Source organism: Bufo gargarizans, chromosome 5 (assembly GCF_014858855.1).
Source record: "Bufo gargarizans isolate SCDJY-AF-19 chromosome 5, ASM1485885v1, whole genome shotgun sequence".
NCBI classification, from domain to species: Eukaryota; Metazoa; Chordata; class Amphibia; order Anura; family Bufonidae; genus Bufo; species Bufo gargarizans.
In genome coordinates this window covers 131,183,261-131,205,248 of record NC_058084.1, presented here as the reverse complement: position 1 = coordinate 131,205,248, position 21,988 = coordinate 131,183,261, and the positions used below count along the sequence as shown (strand labels likewise).

Sequence of the window (21,988 nt, the reverse complement as noted above, 5' to 3'; positions counted from 1 at the left end):
CGTGAAGGTGTGCATGTTAGAGCAGTTTCTCTGTAATCTAAAAAGGTACTGACCTTTTAGTATGCCTTTTTTTAGTAGGTATGGGTGGGCACTCTCCCACCTAAGAAGACTGTTAGTGGCAGTTGCTTTACGATATACTTAGTAGAGATGGTACTGTTAATTCTCCTTTTAATCAAAATGTTCAAAAATTGAATATTTTTTAAGTTGCAAGTTGAAGTAAATCTAAGTCCTAGGTCATTATTGTTAATGACATCCACAAAACTGGAGAAGGATTCTTTTTTGCCCTTCCATAGTATAAAAACATTGTCATGGAACCTCAGCCACAGGCTAATGTGATCATGCCAGTGGCTGAGGCTCTCTGACCAGACACAATTCACCTCCCACCAGCCCAGGAGCAAATTTGCGCAAGATGGTGCACAAGGGCCACCCATCGCGGTGCCCCTGAGCTGGCGGTAATAGCGACCATTGAATAGAAATACATTTCTGGTCAGACTGAATTCGAATAGGTCCAGCACAAATTGATTGTGTGCCGTCAGTGCTACATCGCTGGTGGCCAAAAAGCTCTCCACTGCTCTAAGTCAAAGGTGGTGATGGATAGAGCTGAAAAGTGCCTCTACATCTATTGATGCCAGAAGTGTTTCATTATCCATAGAGATTCCATCAAGTCTCAGGAGTAAGTCTGCTGTATCACGTATAATGGATGGTAAAGCTTCCACAAAAGGTCTAATTATTCCATCTACATAAATGCCCACAATATGTCCTAGGCTACCTACCCCTGAGACTATAGGTCGTCCCTTTCATGGGGTAAGGCCCTTACGAATTTTTGGTAGGGAGTAAAATGTGGCAGTTGGTAAAAGAAATTCAAATTCATGCTGATTAATGAGTTTGTCTCACTCCCCTCTTGAGGATCTCCTAACATTCAGTGAAAAAGATTGGACCTGGATGCTTCTCCAGTTTACAGTAAAAGTCTGTATCACTGAGAATATCCAGACACATTTTTTTATATGTGGAACAATCTAGAACTAGCACATTGCCCCCTTTATTGGAGGGTTTGATAACAAGACTTGTTCTAACTTCCTCAGAGATACATGTTCTTCTTTACTGAGGTTATTCAACCCCCAACATTGGGCATTAGGGTACTTTCACACTTGCGGCAGAGGATTCCGGCAGGCAGTTCTGTTGCCGGAACTGCCTGCTGTATCCTCAAAACGTATGCAAACTGATGGCATTTGTCATACGGATCAGGATCCTGATCCGTATGACAAATGCATTGAAATGCCGGATCAGTCTCTCCGGTGTCATCCGGAAAAACGGATCTGCCATTCCCCCCCCCCCCCCATTTTTTGCGATCTGAGCATGCGCAGACAGCAATGCCGGATCCGTTTTGGACGCATGCTGCGGTATTATCTCCTGAAAAGTCAAACAGACTGAACTGAAGACATTCTGAACGGATTGCTCTCCATTAAGAATGCATTAGGATAAAACTGATCAGTTCTTTTCTGGTATTGAGCCTTTAGGACGGAACTCCATGCCGAATCCGGTTTTATTGGCGTCCAAAATTCTGGAACACTTAACGGCATTTTTTCCCATTGACATGCATTAATGCCGGATCCGGCCCCGAGTGCACATGCTCAGACCGAAAAAAATTAATGCCGGATCCGTTTTTTTCAGATGACACCGGAGAGACTGATCCGGCAATTCAATGCATTTGTCATACGGCTCAGGATCCTGATCTGTCTGACAAATGCCACCAGTTTGCACACGTTTTGACGGATCCAGATCCGTGGCCGGAACTGCCTGCCAGAATCTTCTGCCGCAAGTGTGAAAGTAGCCTAACTGAGTAAACCAGTTGTATTTTCTCTTGAAGATGTTTCGGTAATCATTCAAGTCCAGTTGCAATGCAGCACCCGGTCTCTTAGTTAAGCAAGAGAAAAGTGCTGCATATCTTATATATTTTTATAAAACATATTTAAATGATATAACGAGTGGATAAAAACCTCACGAGGATAACAAATGCCTTCTATACATCTGTGTCCAGTAATAGCCTTATACAGTATATATCTACAGCATTCTCCGCTTCTGACCACACAGCAACATTGCCTTGGGAGATCGGAAACCCTTATTAAGCAAAAACCTTGACCGTGAGCCAACAGTCTCCATGACAGGCCACTTCTGACTTGTACCTATCATTTGCATGGGACTTCCTATGAAAAATGACAAATAGAAAGAACAAAACTCATTCAATTGCTGAACTAAAACAACTGCAAACACAAAAAGCAGAGATACGCTCCAACAAAATAAAAGTGAACGTAAATTTAATGGTAAAAAAAAAATTAAAAATAAAAAATATTCCGCCGTTTTTTTTAACTATCCCAAAGAAAAGTTAAGAAAAGCTAAATCAACAAGTTATATTTCAGCAAAAAATAAAATAAACCCTGATACAGCTACATAAAAATAAAAAAAAAATTATAATAGTAGCAGCCAGGAAAAAAAAGAAACAAAAAGAAAGAATTCTATTAAGGCTACATGTACACAACCGTATGCGTTTTGCGGTCAGCAAATTGCGGATCTGCAATAAAAACGGATGACGTTCCATATGGCATCAGTTTTTTTTTGGGGTTCCATTGTAATAATGCCTATCCTTGTCCGTAAACTAGAAAAAAAAAAAATAGTACACGCACTATTTTTTTGGGTGGGAAAACGAAACGGACATACTGAGGTTTTTTTGCGGACCCATTGAAATGAATGGATCCACATCCTAAATCGCAAAAAAAATGTAACGGACACGGAAACAAACAACAGCCATGTGCATGTAGCCCAAAACTGATAATCGTCCTTAAAATGGAAAATCATTTTTTGATCCTTAACGGGCGTGCGCTGCACTCCCAGTGTAATTCTGTAGCGCGCACTCTCGGGATCACATGCTGTACGCTGGGTACTGCAGTGTGCTCACTTTTAACCCTAAAGCAAAGGGCTAGGATCACGTGATCCTGGAAGTGCCCGCTATGGAATTATACCGGAAGTGCAGGGTTTGCCGGGTATGTATAAAAAAATAAAATGATGGTCATGCTGTTCTTGCCACTGTGAGCCCAATAAGCTGGGAAAAAAAAAAAAAATATATAAAAATAACCAGATAACCCCTTCAAGTTGAAAAAAAATATATATACTTTTTGCAAAATTGTCTATAACATATTGCTTTTATTCAAGTCTTTTTACTGTTTCATTGTGCGCCTTTTTTTTTTCCTGGAAATTTTCCCCAAGCTTACTTTCAAATTTGGGGTGGCGACTTCTTTTTAAAGATGTATCTATGGCATACCAGTGGCAGGGTGTATTGAGAGGCTGGATATCCTGCCACTATTTCACACTCCACATCTCCAGTGTGATAGTACTACCTTTAACTACAAGTGGACTCTGCTCCAATTATTTTCAGAAAGCAGGTACATGATTCAATCATGTATTTCACACATTTCATACTAAGCTTGTGGCACTACACTTGTCGGTGAAGTCTGAAAATAAAGTGTTTTTGCGTAATAAGGGTGTCGTGCGACAAAAAGGGTACAGTTACACTGCAGCAACATTTGTTGGGCAACATTTTATGTAATGATAGTCAATGGAGTCGCATGACAGCATGCTCCAACTGCAACGCGACAGTTGCACAAAAATTCAGCTTGGATGGACTTTCGCGCGACTGTCACGTCATAGTGAAACCATTAACTATCATTACAAAAAATGTTGCGCAATGGACACGTCATGTAGCCGAGCCCTAAATGAACCCTCACATTTCCAATTATATTATGAGGCACACCAAAGGCTATATTTCTATACCTTGATAACTAAAGCACCACTACCCTCCTCCCTAAAGTCTAAGCATAATGTTATTTACTCTCCTCTGTAATCAGCCATTTCAGGTTTGGGAGAGGCCGGCTGTAGTGTTTTACAATGTGCCAAGAATGAACCCTTGGCAGTGCATCTGAATCCTTATGTGCAGTCTTCGTCTTGAAAGTTCCGCCATTTGCGCTTAAAGGGGAAGATTTATCAAAGATCTATGCTTTACGCCAGTCTTTGATAGCCTATAATTTATGACAAGGAGCATCCTCCGGCAGTCTGTGCTCCAGAATGAAATCTACCACAGCTTGGAGCTGCCATAGATTTCGGTCTTCATTTGTGCCTGAAAACAGGCGTAAGTGAACATAAATGCGTTGGGCTCACAGGCCCCGCAGCTTTTCCGGTAAGTGGCGAGGGTAGTGTAAAAACGCCACTAGTGAAAAAGTTTGTTTGTGACTTTTTAACACCACAAAATAGGCACAAGGAGATAATAAATCTCCCTAAAAGTTTCTGTTTGTCGTCCAAGAAGGAGCTACATTCTCTTAGACAAACTGTATTAAAGAGGTTCTCTGGTCTTACAAAACTGATTAAGCCAGCACTATCAGTCTTGGCAGGGGTTCTCTGAGGAAAAAAATAAAAATAAAGGAATACCGAAAATATATATAAATGCCTTTATATAATTAATTATAATGGTTTGTTCTGTCTAGAGGGCAATCAGTGGAGAAATTAAAATGGCCACTGTCAAATTCCTCGGACTCACAACCTGGAATTGAGGACCGGGAAAGGGTGTCATAAGAACACACCTCAGCTTGGGAGTTTGAGGTGAGATCAGTTCCGAGGCAGACAGACACAGATGGGCCCTTATCTCGTCCTGTGAAGTGAGCTTGGTTCTGAGGTGGTCTGACACAGATAGGCCCTTATCTTGGCTTGTGAGGCGAGCTTGGTTGCGAGGAGGACAGACACAGATGGGACCTTATCTTGTCCTGTGAGGTGAGCTCGGTTCCGAGGCTACCAGACACAGATGAGCCCTTATCTCGTCCTGTGAGGTGAGCTCGGTTCCGAGGCTACCAGACACAGATGAGCCCTTATCTCGTCCTGTGAGGTGAGCTCGGTTCTGAGGAGGACAGACACAGATGGGCTCTTATCTCGTCCTGTGAGGTGAGCTCGGTTCCGAGGAGGACAGACACAGATGGGCCCTCATCTCGTCCTGTGAGGTGAGCTTGGTTCCGAGGCTACCAGACACAGATGAGCCCTTATCTCGTCCTGTGAGGTGAGCTTGGTTCCGAGGTGGTCTGACAAAGATGGGCCCTTATCTCGTCCTGTGAGGCGAGCTCGGTTCTGAGATGGACAGACACGGATGACCCCTTATCTCGGCTTGTGAGGTGAGCTTGGTTCCGAGGCTACCAGACACAGATGAACCCTTATTTCAGCTGTGATCGGTAGATAATATCGTGCTTCGTACAGCTGATGCAGGCAGAGAAGGGAGCAGGGCTTACATAGGGCTCCTGAACTGTGCCCCGCATTTTGACACATTACATCCTGCTGGGTCATTAGGGAGGATTCTATGTGAAGGAATCTGACAGCGGCCATTTAATTTCCCCATTGATTGCCCCCTAGACAAAAAGAGCCACTATAGATAATTAGAGGCATTTAAGAGTTTATAAATACGTTTTTTTTCAGTATTTTCATTAAAAATACCTGCATATTTCACTACAATATTTTTATTTTTAGTATATTAGAAAAAAATTGTGTAACCACATTCAGAACAGGTTTTAATAAAGCTATTATGAACATTTAGATACACTTTAAATGCCGTATATATGCAAGTACGAGGGGGGAGAGCGATTGTTAATACACCCATTTATCCCTGTACAGTTTACATTTGTTGGAAGTACATCCTCTATTTACATGGGGTGATGTCCTGCCGACAAACAATGCCACATAAAAGATGCGATCACCAGGCAATCATTGGCATGTTTAGACGGGCCAATGTTCAGGAACAAGAGCTGCTCATTTTGAATCATTGGCTTGTGTAAAAGAACCCTTAGGCTTTATTCCCATGGGTGAAGGCTGTGCGGCATCAAAAAATGGCTGGCAGACAACATCCCCATCTTCAATGGGCAGCTGCTATATCATTAAAAAAATGTCAAAAAGAATGTTCATCATGGGAAGCGTGTAGGGCCAGCTTAAAAGACCATGTAAGGAGAAGCTGAATATGTCAAATCTTCATGTGCAGATCCTGCGGCAACCTCCTTCCTTACTACCAACTGAGTTTCACAATAGCGCTTAGTATATGGCATGCTGTTTCGGCAAATACGCTGATAATCGGGAGGAAGAAAACCGCTGCAGCACACACTTTAGAAAGCTGTCAGCAATTCTACTGCTCTCCAAATCGCTAGTCAGACCAGTCATGGACTACTGTGTGGAGTTTTGGGCACCAGTGAACAACAAAATGTAGTAGAGTAGCTTCGAAGATGGTGATCAAAGTAATAAATAGAATTGATGGACTACAACACCCAGAAATAGTTTCAAAATTAGGGCTATTTAGTTTAGAAAAATATGGCTTTTTCACACCAACATAGATGAGGGTTCTTTACTATAAGAGCAGTGAGATTATGGGACCCTGTCAGAGGATGTTGTGATGGAGAACACCAAAAAAAAATTTCAAAATGAGCCTGGATGCATTTCTTGAAAGTAATAATACTACTACAAGTAATAATTACTAGATTTTCTGCAATCAGAACTATTTTTTCCCTAAAATGAGGAAAATTCGTCAAGGTTTCTTTGCAGGATAACAGGATCCAACAGCCTGATCCTTCTGTCCCCTAACATATGCTACTGGCATAAAGTAGGGACACCCCATACATATTAGAAGGTTCGCCAGGTTCAGATGAAATCAAAGGGTTTGTCAGATATCAATGCATATGGCCACCGTTCTAGCCCCGAGCACTGGTGCACATATGCAGCACATTTGTTTTGTCCTCTTCTTAGCAATATGGAGGGGGTTAGGAGGAAGTCATAAAGGATCCACATGTTTCAGGTAGCATCTGCACGGTTATATTTTACTGCCATAAGGAACTGAAAAGGGGTGGTCTCACTTCAGCAAACGGCATTTATCATGTAGACCAAGTTAATACAAGGCACTTACTAATGTATTGTGATTGTCCATATTGGCACCTTTGCAGGCTGATTCATTTTTCCATATTATACACTGCTCGTTCTCAGGGGTTAAGACCACCCAGTAATCCAGCAGTGGTGGTCATGCTTGCACACTATAGGAAAAAGGGCTGGCCTCTCTGGTGGCCCGGGACTGTGAGAGTGTGCCTAAGCACACATGTGCAGCAGGGCCACCTCGTATCTGACCTGAAACGGTGGTTGTAACCCCTGGAAACTTTCAGCGTATAACGTGATGGAAAAATAAATCAAGCCAGCAAAGGAGGCAACATGGACAATTACAATACATTAGTAATTGCCTTGTAGGAGCGTATTCAAATGAGCTCTTAGCAAGCTCTCCCTTTAAGCCAGATGCAAGGTATCCTACAAGTCAATGTTTACCCTATTAAACAGGCCTTTAGTCATGACTTGGATAATAATTAAGCTAGCACCTCATCTGCAGACAGCTGTTTCAAGGTGACTGCCCCTCATCAGTGCATAGCAGAGAGTTAGCTGGGTGAGAGGCCTAGGTCAGGATTCGGGGGATGCTATATCTCCTTATGGAGAGTGCCTAATTGCCGTGAGGAGTCTTATACACCAGGCAACACTCCTCTGGCTCCTTCTGTCTTGTATGAACTCTGTCTACATGAGACAAACCTTTAAACCTGCAAATGAAATAGTTTTGTTCAGTTTCTATCACATGAAGAGCAGGCATGGGGAGTTTCGGCAGCTACGCTAAGAGTTAAGCACATTACCACGAGTCATGCAGACACCAAATCTCTACAAGACGTTCAGTCCACACTCAGAAAACATTGGCCAATGATTTGCTAGTTTCTTCGGGCTGAAGAAGTGCCTGAGGGAAGGAATTTGACGTCAGAAGAAAAAGAATAACAACAACCTCAGTCATTGACCTCTCATGTCAAATGAGGTGAACACTAAACCTCAGTGAAGTCACGTGTCCTGTGCTGGGCCAATCTGCGCCTGGGCTGAAAGCACATCCACGCCTGGCAGAGAAAGAAGACACCCACTCATCTTGCCTGGGATCTCTTCGAAGTTACAGTGCAGAAATCACTGCGAAAGCACAGCACCGTCCTACCTCGACGGGTTAAACATGTTCATGAACTCTATACATATTTATCCCATTACTGAAATAAATCAGGAGGTGGACCAGCCCTGGGTGTGCAGGATCGTAGTGAGGTTGCAGCATTCATTGTTCGCTGGCAGGATTGCTGGCGGCTCGCCAACAACATTAACAACCCTATAACCAGTCGTTAGCTTATTACACAGGAAAAATCAGGACTGAGCATGTTGCCCATTATTCTCAAAGCCCTGCCGCTGCATAGACAACCCATCGAACCTGTCCTCAGGATTCCCAAGCAGGTCGTGTCTGAGGATAAGTGTGCGGAAGCAGTGAGGAGTCATCTGAGGACATGGCCTATTAGATTCTCATTAAGGGATTAAACTGGTTTATCTGTATAGGGAACAACCTGTGGCTGTGGAACCATACGTGCTGGATGGAGGGCGGCTAGGCAGAAGGACGCCTCCTGGAAACAACGACAAGATGTATAGGAATAGTTCTCAAGTGGAAATTGACCTGTGCTGGAGATTTTTAAATCCCAAAAAGGTCTATTCTTGTTGCGGTCTGGTCACACACCTATTGCAGATTTTTTAATTCGATGGGGGGGGGGGGGGGGGGGGAGCAAAATCACCAATAAAATTTATAATTGTGGATTTTGCTGCAAATTTCCTGCAGACCCACAGCAAGAGTTTGCTTGCACTTATGACCGCACCGAGCAGTCTCCATTCAACCCGCTCCTTCACGATACGCGCCCGCTGTGACACACGGGCAGCCCCAGACTGCTCAGCATCATTCTGCAACATTACCAACCACCACAGTAAGTTCTCGGTGGTTTAGCCAGCACTTGCCTGCGGTCTCCCGCTATACTTCCCCAAGTGACCCCCCCCCCCCCCACCATGGAAAATGAGCAGGAAGATCCGCAAGTGAATATTTCCACTGTTTCTTATGGCGCATTCACATGCCTGGATCCGTGAAACGCAGATAACGGTGATGTGCGTTCTGCATTTTGCGGATCAGCACATCCCAGCACCAGATTTATCACACTTTATACCAGCTATCAGTTGGCTTTCTTTGAGACAGATGTCTACGCCAGAATTGTGGCACAATTTTGGCAAAAAAATTGTGCCCTTCCCTGTGAAGCCCCCTTTCTGCTGAGCCCCACCCCTTGCCAAGTACGTCAGAAAAAAGTGTAGAAACCTTAAATTCATCAAATTGCACTAATTTGCTCCACTTTTTAGTCAGATATATTAGTAAATTAGGCCACTTTGCGCCGTTATTTCTATAGTCCTGACCATCTCTGGTCACCTTATCCAAGCAGTACAGGCTTTGGGCGGCCTCGTTCTAGAGACGTGTGCATCCTGAGGACATGCCATAAATGACCGAGGTGGTAATACGGCTTTAAAGGGAACCTGTCACCTGGATTTTGTGTATAGAGCTGAGGACATGGGTTGCTAGATGGCTGCTAGCACATCCGCAATACCCAGTCCCCATAGCTCTGTGTGCTTTTTATTGTTTAAAAAACGATTTGATACATATGCAAATTAACCTGAGATGAGTCCTGTCCCTGACTCATCTCACGTACAGGACTCCTCTCAGGTTAATTTGCATATGTATCAAACAGTTTTTTTGACACAATAAAAAGCACACAGAGCTATGGGGACTGGGTATTGCGGATGTGCTAGCGGCCATCTAGCAACCCATGTCCTCAGCTCTATACCCAAAATCCCAGTGACAGGTTCCCTTTAACTTTAGTTCTTGTCTAGACAAACAGGTATGCATATACAATCATGTAAAGGGGGTCATTTATCAATCGGAAATACGCCTAAATTAGGCATACTTCAGGTGCAGATTGCAGCAGTTACTTGCGCCGCAATCTGCGTCTTCTCCCCGCTCATGCCAGGTCTAAAATTGTGGGCGTGGAAAAAGGTAGGAAGCCGTCTTACATTTAGAAGTGGCTTATGGAGAGGGCAGCTTCTCCTTATAACTTCGGCTGAATCATCACCAGTAATGGGGTTTATAAGACCGGCGTCTAAAATGCTGCTCTTAATAAATGCGCCCCAAAAACTCTACCTAGCAATGGCCAAGAGTTTATAAACATACCTTCAACAAACTTTTCATAAATCAATAGTACAAGCAATTATAAGAAATCTTGTAATATATATCTTACAATGCCTCTTTCTCCACTTATCAGCCACTTCTCCTCCCTCCTGAACTGATCATTCACCCTCAATCCACTGCTAAAATCCATCTTGAGAGATGACTGAAGACAGACTATCCGCTCACTGAGGGATCAGGTTACATATGGAGAAAGAAAGAGAAGGAAGCAGTTGCAGAGTAAATACTGAGACACAGAAAACCATCAGCAGCACCTTTGTGTATCTTATCTCACACCAGTGCTGGATTCACAGTCACATGCTTCTGGGTATGCGTGCTACAGAGAGGGGGCAGGATCTCCTCTTTCCATTGTGTGCAGTGTATTGGAAACCTCATAGCAGCTAGTCTACAATACTTAAAACTGACCATTAGAGATGGAGCTTGTGGACAGGAAAACTGGTGATAAATGTACACTACTAATATAGTCAGATATAGTGGTTTTTCTCATGGAAACACATTATTCTGAAAAGTCACCTAAAATGACAGGTTGCTTTTTTAAACCTCCAGACAAAATGAAGGACATTTACTAAGCAAAATGCATTAGAATTCTGGCTAATACTGCGCCAAAACCTTGGTTCACCTGCGAGGCACCACGTGGATTCTGTGTTTTAGACACTTTTTTGACCGTTTCAAAAACAGCTTAGAAAGGGAGGTGCAGCTAAGAGAACTCCTCTATTATTAACGGCGTGCGTCATTACTCTGAGCGAGTGTATTATTATAAGTATAAAGTAAGCCGGACAAGAGGAGGCAACCATGCGTTTCTATTTATGTCTCCCCGCCTTCCAAGAGCCACATTTTTTTAGTTTTTCATTCACATAGCCATTTGACAGCTTATGTTTTGCGTGACAAGTTGTATTTTTCATGGCACCATTTAATTTACCGTATTGGAAAGCAGGAAACATTTTAGTTAGGTGATATTGAAAAAAACAAAAAAAGTTTTACAATTCAGCCAAGGTTTTTTTTGGGTTGTGTTATTGCAGCGTTCACTATGTGCCAACAATGAAATGATGACCTTATTCTGCGGGTCAGTACAATTACAGTGGTAAGCTGTTTTTATAGGTACAACTTTAGAGTATATATGACTTTTCGATCACTTTTTATTAAAAAATTGCAAGTCAAGTATTTTTATACTTTTATTTCCATTGTGGCATTAACTATGCCCTTTTAAAATTATAACAGTTTGGATGTTTTTGGATGAGGTGATACCGATGTTTATTGTTATATGTAAAATTGGGAAAGGAAGTGATCTGAATTTTAAATATTTTTGTGTTTTAAATATATATATATTTTTTTTACTATAGGGGAGTTAAACAAGCAATCTTCTGATCGCTTTTACCATAGACTGCAATAGAATACTATTGCAGTCTATGGGATTTTTACTGGCTGCCTGTTAGGGCTTGTTCACACGACCGTGTGAAGCCCGTGCCCTTGCTGTGGACCGCAAACTGCGGTCCGCAATGCACGGGCACCGTACGTGAGGCAGCCGCATGGGGTTTGCAGACCCATTCACTTGAATAGGCCCGCGATACGTCCGTTTCGCAAAAAGATAGAACTTGCTCTATCTTTTTGCGGTGCCGAGGCACGGAACGGAACCCCAGAAACCACTCTGCAGTGCTTCCGTAGTGTTCTGTTCCATATCTCTGGATTTGCACACCTATTGAAGTGAATGGGTCCGCATCCGTGATGCGGACTGCACACAATACGATGCCCGTGTATTGCAGATCCGCAAATGGGGTCCGCAATACGGCAACGGGCAGCACACGTGTGAATGAGTCCTTAGGGCATGTTCACACGACCATATGGCTGTGGCCTCATGCACACAACTGTATGTATTTTGCAGGCCGCAAAAAACGGATCCGCAAAAAAATACGGATGACGTCCGTGTGCATTCCGTATTTTGCGGAACGGAACAGCTGGCCCCTAATAGAACAGTACTATCCTTGTCCGTAATGAGGAACAATATTAGGACATGTTCTTTTTTTTGCGGAACGGACATACGGAAACGGAATGCACGCAGACTCATTAAAATAAATGGAAAAAAAACTGAACGGACATGGAAAGAAAATACGTTTGTGTGCATGTGGCCTTTTTCAGTCTTGTGCAGTCCGTTTTTTGTTTCAGTAGTGTTTCCGGTTCTATTCCGTTTTTCTGTATAACATATACAGTAATTACACAGATAAAATTTTCAATAGATGGTTCCGCAAAAGCGGAACAGATACGGAAGACATCAGGACTACATTCCGTATGTGTTCCGTTTTTTTTTGCGGACCTATTGACTTGAATGGAGCCACGGAACGTGATTTGAGGGCAATAATAATAGGACATGTTCTATTTTTGAACGGAACGGAAAAACGGAAATGGAATGCATACAGAGTACCTTCCGTTTTTTTTAACGGAACCATTGAAATGAATGGTCCAGTATACGGAATGCAAAAAATGTTCGTGTGAATGAGCCCTTAGGCTGAGCTTCAAGCATAGCTTTAGGGTCCATTCACACACCCGTAGTGTATTGCGGATCTGCAATACACCCGGCCGGCACCCCCATAGAAATGCCTATTCTTGTCCTATTGTCTGCAATTGCGGACATGTTCTATTTTTTTCCCGGAGCTGCGCACACTCCTCCTCCATCCATTCCTGCCCCATAAAGAATGAATGGGTCCGCACCTGTTCTGCAGAATTGCGGAATGGGTGCGGACACATTCACGGACGTGTGAACGGACCCTTAGGCCTCATGCAAACGAATGAGTGCTGGCAGCTCCGTGCACGGACACCATCTGTGTGGTTGCTGCAGATGGATGCAAACCCAATCAACTTGAATAGGACAGTGATTCGTCCGCACCGCAAAAATATAGAACATTTTGAAGTGAATGGGTCTGCATCCGTGATACAGTGTTCACAAAGCGGTTTCACCACGGGGGCGCCAATCGGTGGACAGAGGGATCCCCCTTCCTCTAACTGCTCAGATTCAGTGGTCGCTAAATGATCGATCCTGGTCATTGTGGCCAGTTGTCTGCTGTATAAGGCCTCTTTCATACGGTCAGTATTTTGCATCAGTATTTGATCAGAAGTTGAAAGCCAAAAGCAGGAGTGGGTCCAAAACACAGATAGGATGCAAATATTTCCATTAGGGCTCATGCACACGACCATGTGCCCCCCCCGTGGCCGTATTGCAGCCCGCAATACACGGGCCCCGGCCGTGTGAATTCCGCATCACAGACTCATTCATTTGAATGGGTCTGCAATCACGGAGATGCGGAACGTAGGCACGAATCAGAACCCTGCGGAAGCACTACAGAGTGCTTCCGTGGTGTTTATGGCCGTGCCTCCGCACCGCAGAAAAGTAGCGCATTCACTCCTTTTTTGCGGTGTGGACCGTTGGATGCGGATCGCGGACCCCATTGAAGTGATTGGGTCCGCGATCCGCATGCGGCTGCCCCACGGTCTGAGCACAGAGCCCTTACACTGTATCTCTGTTTTGGACCCACTCCTGTTTTTGGCTTACAAATACTGACCAAATACCGACGGTGTGAAAGGCGCCTTACACAGCCAGAACCCACCGCTCCACACATACCCTTGGCCTTGACGTCACCACTACATGTGCCTCAGCGGCAACCCTGTTGCGGTTTTGGTCTCAACTAGTATTAATAAGCCTGCCCAATTGTAAAGGAGTTGACACCAGCCTCCTAAGACAAAAGGTGAACTCGTCACTTTCCTGCGTCTGCAACTTGTATATTCATTAACTTATCTAATGCCGAATATCTGCTACAAACAGGTAAAACGGAAACCACATTCGCTCTACATCCCGCTTACAATTTAAAAAAAATAGCTGTACCGCCACTTAATGATTAAACTCTGTAAATCTCAAACCAGTAGAAGGTGAGAAGCAGCCCTTCACCTACATAGAGCAAAACATGCTATGGAGGTGGCGGATAGTCTCTTCCCCTAGAAGCACAAGATACTACAGCCCCCTTGCAATGAATGGGAAAGTCCCGCAATTAAAGATGTCGGGCTATGATGCTCGGATAAATCCCCCCGCAACAACGTCTTTCTGACATGCAAAAGATATTAGGGTTCAGTCCTGTTAGTCCTCAAAAGCCTTGCCTCGCCTGGAACATTGGTGGCATATCGCAATGACATGCCACCAATGTCAGAGAGGTAAGGGTCCCAGAAGTTCGTGCTGTGCATGCATGGCCATCCTCTATTCATTTCTATGGAAGCGCCGAAAATAGCTGAATGGTGCACTTGATTATTTTCGGACATCCCGTAGAAATTAGTATAGGGCACTCCGCGCAAGCCTGGCCACCGCTCCATTCACTTCTGTGGAACGGCCGGAAATTGTGGAGTCGATGCTCAGCTATTTTTGGTCTCCAATTCTCTGACTGTGGGTCAGTGGAAAAACAAGGACGTGTGAATATACACTGTAAAATCATTGGATACGTGCGCTGTCCATGGAGCGCACAGACAGTGAACAACCATGATTCGACATTGTGTGAATAAGCCCCTAATGATAAGACTTTTCAATCCCATGCCATTGCAGCGCTGTCTCTCCAGTGCTCCCAGAAGTCTTTGTTTCTGGTCACCGACTTCTTCACGTGACTGCTGCAGCCAATGGCTGGCCTCAGCAGTCATGTGCGGTAGACACCTCCGTCATCACTGCAGCCCTGGAAACTAAGACAGCGAGCACTGGGGCGACGGCACTGGAAAGAAACAGGATCAAAGAGGTATTACTTTTTTTTTTTTTTTTTTATAATTTCCAGCCTTTAACCCAATTTCTGGTGCCTTACAAAAACCATTTAAGGTATTCAAAATAGTGATTTTTGTGTGAGAAATAAGCAGTTTAATCCAGTACCTAAATTTTCAAAATCTCACATACATGATGCGGAAATGTTATGCACTCAAATTAACCTGCAGGGCGGATTTTGAAATCTGCACTACGTCAATTGGTTGTTAGTTTTTTTTTCAGAAGTGTCCGGACGAGAAAGGCTACAAACTAGATGAGCAAAGCGAACTTCGGATGTTACATCCAAAGTCGCTTCGCTCAAAACTTCGGATTAAGGGTCCATTCACACGTCCGTTGTTTCTTTCCTGATCTGTTCCGTTTTTTGCGGAACAGATCAGGACCAGTTCTGGACCCATTCATTTTCAATGGGTCCTGGAAAAAAATAAAATAAAAAATAAATAAAAAAAATCGGACAACACAATGTGTGCTGTCTGTTTTCGTTGTTCCGTTCCGCATGTCCGATTAAATATAAAACTTGTCCTATTCTTTTCCGCAAAAATCGGATCCTGGTACAATACAAAGTCAATGGTTCCGCAAAAAACAGATGACATTCGTATGTCATCCATTTTATGCAGAATCTGTTCCTGGAAATTAAATCCTGCCCACAGAAATCACTTATTCACTTTTTTTTCCCCGCAAAAAACGGATGACATACGGAAACATTTTCAGGAACAACGGATCCACAAAAAACGGACCGAAATTCGGGATATAGAAAAATACTGACGTGTGAATGTAGCCTAATACTGTACGGAGATCCGTCTTCATGCAGTATTAGACTGTAAGTGGAAAACCACTTCAAAACCGAACTTGGCTTCTGTTCCGACTGGTATCTCGGAACCGAAGCAGAGTTGGTTTGAAGTTTTAAAGTGGTTTTCCACGACTGCGCGAATAACTAACTTTCACGCATCGGAGCCCATACATTCTAATACTGTACGGAGACGGATCTCCGTACAGCATTAATCCGAAATTTTAAACGAGGTGACTTTGGATGTAACAGCTGAAGCTCACTCCTCTCAACTCTACTAGAAACTGGAGGGAATTTAATCATGAGAGGAATATTTGAAGTCTTTTTGCTTGGGTCGGTCTTTATGCCACATGTTGTTTGATAAATCTGTCTCATCCTTAGGGCTCATGCCCACGACCGTTGCCCCGCAAATCTGGAGATGCGGTGCAGAACGAAACTGAAGCACTACGAAGTGCTTCCGTGGGGTTCCATTCCACAAAAAAGTAGTACATGCACTACTTTTTTTGTGGTGCGGACTGTCGGATGCGGATTGCGGACCCCATTCAAGTGAATGGGTCTGCGATCCGCATGCGGCTGCCCCACAGTCGTGCCGGTGGATTGCGGACCGCAGCACGGGCACTGATCGCTTATGCTTGTGTGGGCATGAGCCCTTATACCTTGTCTACAAAAGCTTCCCCAGTTTTCCTACTCCACCCTCCTCCTGGAGTGATAAATCTGGATTGAAACTCATTAACATAGCTAGCCACACCCACATGTCAAAACTGCAGCGAGTGGTGTAAAAACTGCAAAAAGTCAAAGATTTTTGCGCAAGTGTGGCAAAAAAAGTCACAAAAGCTCAACTGTGTGACTTTTTGAAGCCAGAATTCTGGAGTGAGGCCATGATAAATCAGGGCCATTCACTCTGCTGGTAATGTGGGTTTGTCACGCCAAAATATACGATGGTAAATCCGAAGTATTTCAGTCATGTGCTGGCCTTTCTGGTGACTGGGACCATGGGAGTACGCATAGGTACACACGCGCAGCAGCCACCTGGTGTTCGTAACGCCTGGATATGAGCCGTGTATAATGTGAATCCAGCCAGCAACGGAGGCAATATGGAGATTCACAATGCATTAGTAAGAGCCTTGTATTCACTTTGTCTACATGATAAATGCCATTTGCTGAAGTGAGACAACCCCTTTAAGCCATATTTAAAAAGAACTGGAGGAGCTTCTGTGAAGACTAGCCTACTGGGGATAGGTGACCAAGCAAAATACATTCGAGCACCTAGATCAGTGATGGGCAAACTGCAGCTCTCCAGATGTTGTAAAACTACAAATCCCATCATGCCCTGCTGTAGGCTGATAGCTGTAAGTAGACTGGGCATACTGGGAGTTGTAGTTTTACAACAGCTAGAGAGCCGCAGTTTGCCCATCCCTGATTAGAGAATCCTTTCCCAGCCCAAGGGTCACTCATAGAGCACCACCTAAGGCTGGCATCTTGTCACAGGACATTAGGCTAACCACCTTGCACCTCAAGTCAAGTTGGGTTTTTTCAGATAAATATGTAAAATTAGCTCTCTTTCCAAAAAAGAAAAGAAAGCTGAGCATCTAATGCCACTGGATGTAAGGTAGCCATCCTGTAAGTCAATGTTCAACCTTTTAAAAACAGGCCTTGAGACATCATTTAGGTTTATAGTGAAGCCAGCATCTCATCTGCACACAGCCATTTTGAGGCAGACCAGAAAGAACTGGCTTAACTGGGGTACTATTTCTCGGTATGGAGAGTGTCTAGTGGGTGTAAGGGTGTCTTAAAGCCAGGCAATGCTCTTCTGGGAAAACTGTATGCAAAATAGCTCTCTTTCAAAAAAGAAAAGTAAGGCTACTTTCACATCTCCAGTTTGAATTCTCTGGATCTGGCGCTGCCGGATGCGGACAGAATGTTCACCGGCCCCATCGGGAATAATGGGGATGGTCCAGCAGAGAATCGCTGCATGTATCCAGCCGATCCTCCGCTTGTCTGCCAGAGAGACCATGCCGGAGTTTCACACCTGAAGTCATCTGGTGGCATTAGAGGCTCAGCTTCCTTTTCTTTTTGCCCAGAGCACTGCCTGACCTATAAGACTCCTGGTACCACAGGGTGCTCTCCATAAGGAGACATAGCACCCACCCAATGCCCGCAAAGATAAAATGCAGCAAAATAAAGGGATATAACTCCTGTACTAACTGTATATTTTGCTGGCTGATTTATCAGACACGTCTACCATATGTATATAAGGAACGGATCAGTCTTTGTAAATTCCCCCCCCCCCCCCCCCCCCCGAGTATTCTGTAACTGTTCACACTACAGCCATTACAGAACCATGATCCCATTGAGTCCTGATGGATACCACCGACTATAGGGTCTGTCAGGTTTCCTGAAATGTAGCCGTAGGGTTGGGCGATATCAAAAATATTCTCATGATAGCAATATTAGGAAATTTATCGCGATAACGATATATATGGTGATAAATACCCATTAAAAAAAAAAAACAAAAAAAAAAAAAAAAACACATTCAAAACATGTAACCAGAGTATACCGTAATGTCTCCTTGCGGCCCCCAGACATTCTACAGTAATGTCTCCTTGCGGCCCCCATACAGTAATGTCCCCCAAGGAGACATCATACTGTATGGGGGCCACAAGGAGACATTACTGTATACAGTATAACAGCTTCATGAGGACACCACTTAGCACTGAACGTCACAGACACATGGTGAATGGGCATTTACCTCCGTACAAGCCGTGCCCAGTGTATGGGCAGTTATAGAAGCTATTACCTCAGGTTGGTTGGCGCTCTATGCTCTGGTACCATCTAGCCACCATGTGTAGATCACTGTATACAGTAGTAGGTTTACAGCTAGTTCCTTCACTTCAGCTGTGTGGTATGTGAGAATGTGTGGGCAGCTAAGGATCCCACAGTATAGGCGGTATTATGTGGGCACAGTGTGCGGACAGCTACAATGCAGCAGTTTGTAGGCAACCATAGCTCCAACAGTATAGACAGCTGGCACTTTGAGGGCACAGATGCTCCCTTAGTATAGCAGGTACTATGTGGCGCAGAGTGTAGACTGCTATAGCTGGTACTACGGAACAGCTAAGGTTCCCACAGTAGAAGCGTTATTATGTTGGCACAGTTTGAGGACAGCTACAGTTCCCCGAGTGTAGACGGTAATATTAGGGCAGTGTCTAGGCAGTCATAGCTCCAACAGTAAAGGCGGTATTACGTGGGCAATGTGGCACGGGATCTCAAAACCTGGAAAAAAAAAAAAAAAAAAGCTTCCGAACAAACCAGATCAGACATTAAAATTACTGTAAGTCAATGAGTGCAGGATTTTTTTGAGTTACCGACAGAAACGGACCTGGCACCATTGACTTACATGCCAGATCTGAACAAACCAGAATGGAATGCATCCTGATCTGGTTTGTACGGTTTTGTCCCCCTTGACAATGATTGGGTACAAAACAGAAGCGTTTTGCCTCGGGTTTGAGATCCATTGCCGGATGTTAAAACCCAGAATGCAAAACGCCTATGTGAAAGAAGCCTTAGTATACTGAAGCTGGTACTGTGTGGGGAACAGTGTAGCTGGCACCATAACAGGCAGAGCGTTGGGCAGCTACAGTTCCATCAGAAATTACTACCGGCATAGTTCCCCCAGTGTAGCTGGTACTACGTGGGCACAATAGGTGGGCAGCTATACATCCCTCAGTATAGCCGTCACTATGTGTGCCCCTGCTAACATGCCACTACAGAAGCAGTCGAATTACCTGTACAGGGGACAGCACGGCTGGGGAGGTGACCGCAGGGGAGGCTGCCAGCACCATGTGACCATTGGTCTCCAGACAGGGGGGCTGAGGGTCATTCTTGACGGACACTAGCAAAACACAGTCTGAGGGCTCGGTGGGCCGCACACATAGTCTCTTGGGGGAGGGTGGGCTACACGTTTCTCCGGGCGGGTTGGCCTCGTGTAGCGGCCTCTTGGTAGGCAAATCGGGCTTGAGGTCGGGCACACCACCAGGACTGGGTAGGATATAAGAGTTGCTGGAGGCTTGTGATGACCTGTGCCTTGTACCATTTACATTGTCCATGAAGTAGGGGGGCCCCAGTTTGGTGCCAATGCCGGCTATGCTGTTGAGCGTAGCCACGGACACAGCGCCAATGCAGTGGTTGGTGTAGGTCTTGGACAGCTTGGCGGCCTTGGACAGCATCTGCATACGAGTGCCCAACAAGTTCTTGCCAATGGCCTTGTTCTCGTACCAGGTGACGTCGGCCTCGCTGCAGTGGTCCCGGGGCCGCTGGAAGAACGCTTTGCACAGTGGGTTGCGCTTGGCCAGGTACTTGACAAAGCTGGCATAGGGGCAGAACTCGGTGCCAGTCTCGTACATACGGGGAAGGTTCTCCTCATCGCCATCTGAGGTGGCGGTTCCACCAGGGCGCTCCGCGCTTCTTACCCCATGACGAAGAGCGGGACTTGTGATAGGGCCCCAACGCCTTGAAGTAGACGAATCGCCTGCCATCTTCGTCCATGGCCAGGCCGAAGGAGTCTTCCTCCAGCTCCCGCTGGTTCTCCCTGCCCCGGGTGCAGAAGTACATGCAGGTCTCAAACCAGACCTTGTTGAGGAGCCCGAAAGGCGTGGAGGCGCTGAAGACGCAGGAGGTGTAGAGCTTGCGCAGGTCAGCCCGGGTGATGGCCTGCTTCTGCACCACGGGGCCGGCCCCCTGCTCCTCCAGCTTGCGGATGACGGCGGCCAGGGTCAGGTTGGCGCTCCGCAGCTCGGGGTCCTTGGTGAGGTCCAGGGTGCGGCAGTAAGGCGGCTCGTTCAGGTAGCGGTTCAGGGACGAGCGGATGCTGATGAGGGAAGACTTGCTGTACAGCTGGCCGCTCTTGGAGCGCGCCTCGGCGTAGAAGGAGCGCAGCACCCGGCACAGCGCCTCCTTGTCCATGCTCTCGAAGTCCGGGCTCTGCGCCTTCTCGCTCAGGTACTCCCGGAAGATGCGCACCGCGTAGCGGGTGGCCAGGCGGGTGTTCTCGCTCAGCCGGGCTCGCTCGGGGCGCTCGGAGGAGGGGGAGCCCGCACAGCCGGCTCCGTCCACGCCGCCCCCCGCAGCCCCGAGCTGCAGCAGCAGAGGCTCCACATCCTCCACCACTATGCCGGGGCGCAGGCCGGGCGGCAGCATGGGGCGCTGAGCAGAGGGGTGCGGGACTATGCCGGCCGGGCGGCTGTAGGGGCTCTCCAGCAGCGCCCCGTCCTCCCACTCCAGCTGGATTTCATCCTCGTCCTCCAGCTCCTCATCCTCCAGCAGCAGCAGCTCGTCGTCATCCTCCTCCTCATCTTCATCATCCCCGGTGATCTGGACCTCCTGGATCTCATCTTCTTCTTCATCCTCCTCTTCTTCCTCCTCCTCGCCCGCGCTGCCCGGCTGTAAGCGGTGCTGAGCCGCCCGGGGGTCGCTGTCTGCGGTGGCCGGGTTGCAGTCGCCGCTGCCAGGCATCCTCGCCATATTGCCTCTTTATTCCCCGCTGCCTGCTGTGTATACGAGGCTGTGCCGCCTCTCTCTGCCAGTCCCTGGGCCCGGGCGCATGCGCTATATTGGACCGCGGCTGCCTGGGTGTAATGACCTTCACAGACCGGGGGGAGGGGACGGGGACGGGGGCGGGCGGCGGTGGAGGCAGCCTGTGCCCGGGGGAGGAGGGCTGCGCCGGCCCCGCGCTCTGTTGTTATTATTATTACCGCACACGTGTAGGGACGCGGTGTGTGTGCGGTGCCACACGTGTGCCCTGCTATACGCTGCACAACATAGAGTGGCCCCAACCCTCTCAGGAGCCGGGCCACAGACCTGACAATAGCCTGCGCTCTGGTGAGGATTCCTGACATGGTGGCCGTGCAGGGGCCTGAGGGGGAAAGAAAATAATGCCACCTGGTATACTGCGTGTGTATAATTAATGCTAAGCAGTATATATGTGTGTGTATATATATATGTTCATGCTGCGCACTATAGACATGTCCATTAATGCTACGCAGTATATATGTGTGTGTGTGTGTATATATATATATATATATATATATATAATGTTCATGCTGCGCACTATAGACATGTCCATTAATGCTACACAGTATATATGTGTGTGTGTGTGTGTGTGTGTATATATATATATATAATGTTCATGCTGCGCACTATAGACATGTCCATTAATGCTACACAGTATATATATATATATGTGTGTGTGTGTGTG

The 21,988-nt window shown here is 45.9% G+C and overlaps 1 protein-coding gene across 1 annotated transcript in view; it reads right to left on the bottom strand.

Moving 5' to 3' along the window:
* Positions 1 to 21,362, bottom strand: part of KCTD1 (potassium channel tetramerization domain containing 1) — a 54,968-nt gene extending 33,606 nt beyond the window's left edge. The window contains 2 exon segments of the mRNA XM_044293403.1: positions 19,521 to 20,192; positions 20,194 to 21,362. Coding sequence (XP_044149338.1) covers positions 19,521 to 20,192; positions 20,194 to 21,255 — 1,734 coding nt within the window. The 5' untranslated portion in view covers positions 21,256 to 21,362.
* Between the last annotated feature and the right edge of the window lie 626 nt (positions 21,363 to 21,988).